Genomic DNA, 3578 nt, shown 5'->3' on the forward strand with positions numbered 1-3578 from the left:
TATAATCATTCTTTATATAGTGATTCTTTTGTAAGAACACAATCAATGAAGTACACATAATACATTCACTTTCATTCACGACTCTTTTCTCGCTTCCATCTCAACTTGTGATATGGTATCACAGAGCGTTCTTTTTATCTGGCTTCCACACCTTTTGATTGCCCTCCATATTTTTTTACCTTCGTTGTTGTGAGAACACTAAACTTGCAAAACAAAGTTAGCATTCCGGTGTAGGAACCAGTATCTGAACACTTCCAAAAATCAGAAAAACAATTTTCTCCATTTTCTTCCTTACTGATACCATGGCTAAGGAGCATTCATCGACTTCTGAAGGAAGAACCCCAAAGGAGTCAATTGTGCAACAAGAACACATCGTGGACCAGGAGCCAAGAGTCTAGGCCCAGCCTAACTAGGGACAGCCCATCACGGGCCAGCCCACTTTGGGGCAATTGATTGCAGGCCAGCACGTTTCAAGGCAATCCATACAGTGGCTACCTGTTCACATGGCGCCCAGCCCATGGATCTATGGGCCTGCACAAACAAGCCCATGGTCGATGGGTCAAGGCCTTGGAGAACCAATCCAGCCTCGTGGAGGTTCACCAACCATCTTCGGGGCAAGCCCAACCACTGGGCCAAATTACACAAATGCGGGTTATTCATCAGAACCGGGTATTTCGGGTCCGGGACTAAATCCCTACCCGATTCCCCAACCCAGTTTTCAGCCACCCCGCACTTTATGGAGCCAAATTCGGCACATGCAAACTCCCCAAGAGTTCGCATCTTCCTACGAAGCATATGCCAAAATTCCATTCCCGTAACAGAGAACCTATACAAACAGAGAATCTTACCTGGCCTAGCCAGCCCTTTCTGCACTCAGGAGGTGGAATTAGTGGAGCATCTCTTCCCATTATGCCCCTGGATGAAACCGATTTGGTTGATCCCTGCAGTAAACATCCATATCTCAGATCATAACATAACATGAATTGAAGTGTGGCTTCAGGATCTTCCATTACAGATAAACAAAGGTCTCACCGTTGAACTGGGTAATTGATATCCTTTGGTTTATCTGGAAGGCGAGTAACTTTTTGAGATCAATGCATAGGCTCGAAACCCTTATCAATCAAAACCGTCCATTGCTAGGCCTAGCAAATATGATGAGCACAAATGGCCGCCTTCTGAAACTCAAATAAAAAAATAGCTTCTGGAAAAAAGAGTAAGCTTGGGGCGTGCATGGAAACGTTTCTAAGAATGCGTTTCCGACACTTGCATGAAAGTGTCTTAACAAAAAAGAATAAACGCGTTTGGTTGCGTTTTGTTTTTTTGCTTTTAACAAAAAATAGGAACAGAAAAAAAGAAACAAAAAAGTCGTTTCTTTTGAAAAGAAACACTTCTTCGATGGAACAAAAGAACAAAAACCAAAGGAACAAAAGAACAAAATCGGAACAAAGGCGAACTCTTCTCCTTCGTGCGTGCTCGTCGCTCCTCTCGTCGGCTGAAGCTTCGTTCTTCCTTTTCCGGCGTCTCTCCCATCTCTCCGGCGGCTCCCACTCGGCTGACTCTCCAGCGACTCCTCACTCCGGCGACTCCAGGTACGTTTCTGGTGCTCCTCCTTCTCCGGTCAGCGTTGCTCCCCCTTCGGCGCGACAGATCTGGGACGGCTCGCTCGAGCCTCGAGCGAGCGTTGCTCGCCCAGATCTGCGGTAGAGCAAGGACACGAACTCGAGCTCCGGTTCTGCTTCCCCCCCTCAGGTACGTCCGCCTCGTGCACCGCCCCCCTTCGCCTCCTCCGGCCTGCTAGTTCCGGTTTCACCCATTTCATGATTCGACGTGATCGTGCTATAATTTGCATTGATTTCTTGGGTTGGGGTGTTGCAGAGGCTGGTCATGGCGGAGAAGGGAGGGAAGGGGCATTCGCTGCCCGGCAAAGCGGCCAAGTCCTCGCTCAAGTCCACCACTCCCAACGGAGGTAAAAGTTAGCGCGACCCATTTTCGCTTTCTTCCGATTCTCGCGTCGTTGCTTCGTTTTTCGATTGCATTCTTGTTTTTGTGGCAATCGGCTTCTCTTGCTGTTCTTGGGTTTATGCTGAGAGAATTTTTCATGGTTGTGTGTGTGTTGACGTGTAGCGTCCGCGAAGGGCAAGGACGATGGTTCTGGGAAACCCAAGAAGGGGAGGAAGGTTCAGTTTGATTCCGAAGGTTTGCATAGCGTTTGGGTTGTTTGATTCTTTTTCGTGGTTGTTGATTATAAGTGGTTTGGAGATGTGGGTTCTGTGACTATCCGGGTTTCGCTCCGTTTCCTTGTGGTGATGTTTCTTTGTTGTGGGCGGCTATTTGCACAGGTCTCGGGGATGGAATTTTGGGTTTTCATCTGGCACCAAAGCAGACAGCTTGTTGAAAATGTCCGTCTCCGAATTCATCATTTTCGGGCTGTTTCTGTGGATTTATTGCTTGGCAGTTCCATGTGGCTTCGGTTGCTTGCGATGTGTTATTTGCTACTTACTGCGTGCTGATTATTTTGTCCTGGCAATCTGTGTATTTTCCTTAGTGAATTTGGGCAAAGGAGGGAAAGGAGATAAGACTGGCAGGGCTGCCAAAAGTTCCGCTCCCAAAGAACAGCCTCCTCTGGAGCTCAGAGTTGAGCAGGGTAGGTGTTTAGCTATAGTGCTCCTTTTTTTTTAGCGGCGCAGATTGAATATCTTACTTATGGGTTGCTTCAACCGCTGACTGTCGGGTATAACTACACGTGTGGAGCTTCGCTTGAATTGGTTTGTTTTAGGTATGAAAATCCAAATGAGATCAGTAATTGGCCTAAATTTTTTTATTTGAAAAATTTGGGTTCAAGCGAGATGGGATTGGCAAGAAGGTGGCAAGAAGGCATTTAATACGAATGGAGAGACAGATGCCTTACAAATTACGTCTACCTTTAGCAGTTAATAAACTTACCCAATCATTGACTCATGCTTGTAAGCATAGGTCTGCATGTTGGCAACCTCTATGATTGTTTCGTTTCTGACTTACTAGAGTCATACAGATTGGACTTCAGCAGGTTCATTTTGGACTGTGGAGTCGTGGTTTTTCCTCTTCTGGCCAAAGAGCAGAGTTGTATTGAATTTTTCAATTTATTGGGCATATTGGTGATGATGCTACGTGTGAATAATACTTTACCTTTTCACAATTTAAAGGTTTGGTTTAGACTAGTTACTGTGTTGGGTATGCTCCTGATCTTGTCAATTTATTGAATTTATAGAACTCCCAAAACATGCCAAATGTCTGATGGACTGTGAAGCTGCTGAAATCTTACAAGGAATCCAGGAGCAAATGGTTGTATTGTCTGAGGATCCAACGGTCAAAATTCCTGTGTAAGGAGTACATTCTCGTGGGTCTCTACTTTATGAACATCGGTAGGATGTATCAAGCCCTTCTGGCTTCAGGAGACCTCAAGTCTGCAAGGATTGTGCTGAGCAAAATGCCCAAGGACGATCCCCACGTGCGCCTCATCATCCAAGAATCCCAAACGGTGTATGCCAAGATGGCATCTGAGAAAAAGACGGAGAAAAACCGGAAAACAAAGGGAATAA

At 45.9% G+C, this 3578-nt stretch overlaps 1 protein-coding gene across 2 annotated transcripts; it reads left to right on the forward strand.

Moving 5' to 3' along the window:
• Positions 1–1413: 1413 nt before the first annotated feature.
• LOC120292685 (DNA-directed RNA polymerases IV and V subunit 4-like) lies at positions 1414–3578 on the forward strand. Of its 2 annotated transcripts, XM_039310989.1 has the most exons (5): positions 1414–1749; positions 1876–1966; positions 2125–2196; positions 2546–2644; positions 3248–3578. In XM_039310989.1, the coding sequence occupies exons 2-5, from the start codon at positions 1885–1887 to the stop codon at positions 3361–3363; spliced, it is 369 nt and encodes a 122-aa protein (XP_039166923.1). In that variant the 5' UTR covers positions 1414–1749; positions 1876–1884; the 3' UTR covers positions 3364–3578. The 2 variants fall into 2 exon arrangements, with proteins under 2 accessions (XP_039166923.1, XP_039166924.1); XM_039310990.1 differs by lacking the exon at positions 2125–2196.

Source organism: Eucalyptus grandis, chromosome 4 (genome assembly GCF_016545825.1).
Source record: "Eucalyptus grandis isolate ANBG69807.140 chromosome 4, ASM1654582v1, whole genome shotgun sequence".
NCBI lineage: Eukaryota > Viridiplantae > Streptophyta > Magnoliopsida > Myrtales > Myrtaceae > Eucalyptus > Eucalyptus grandis.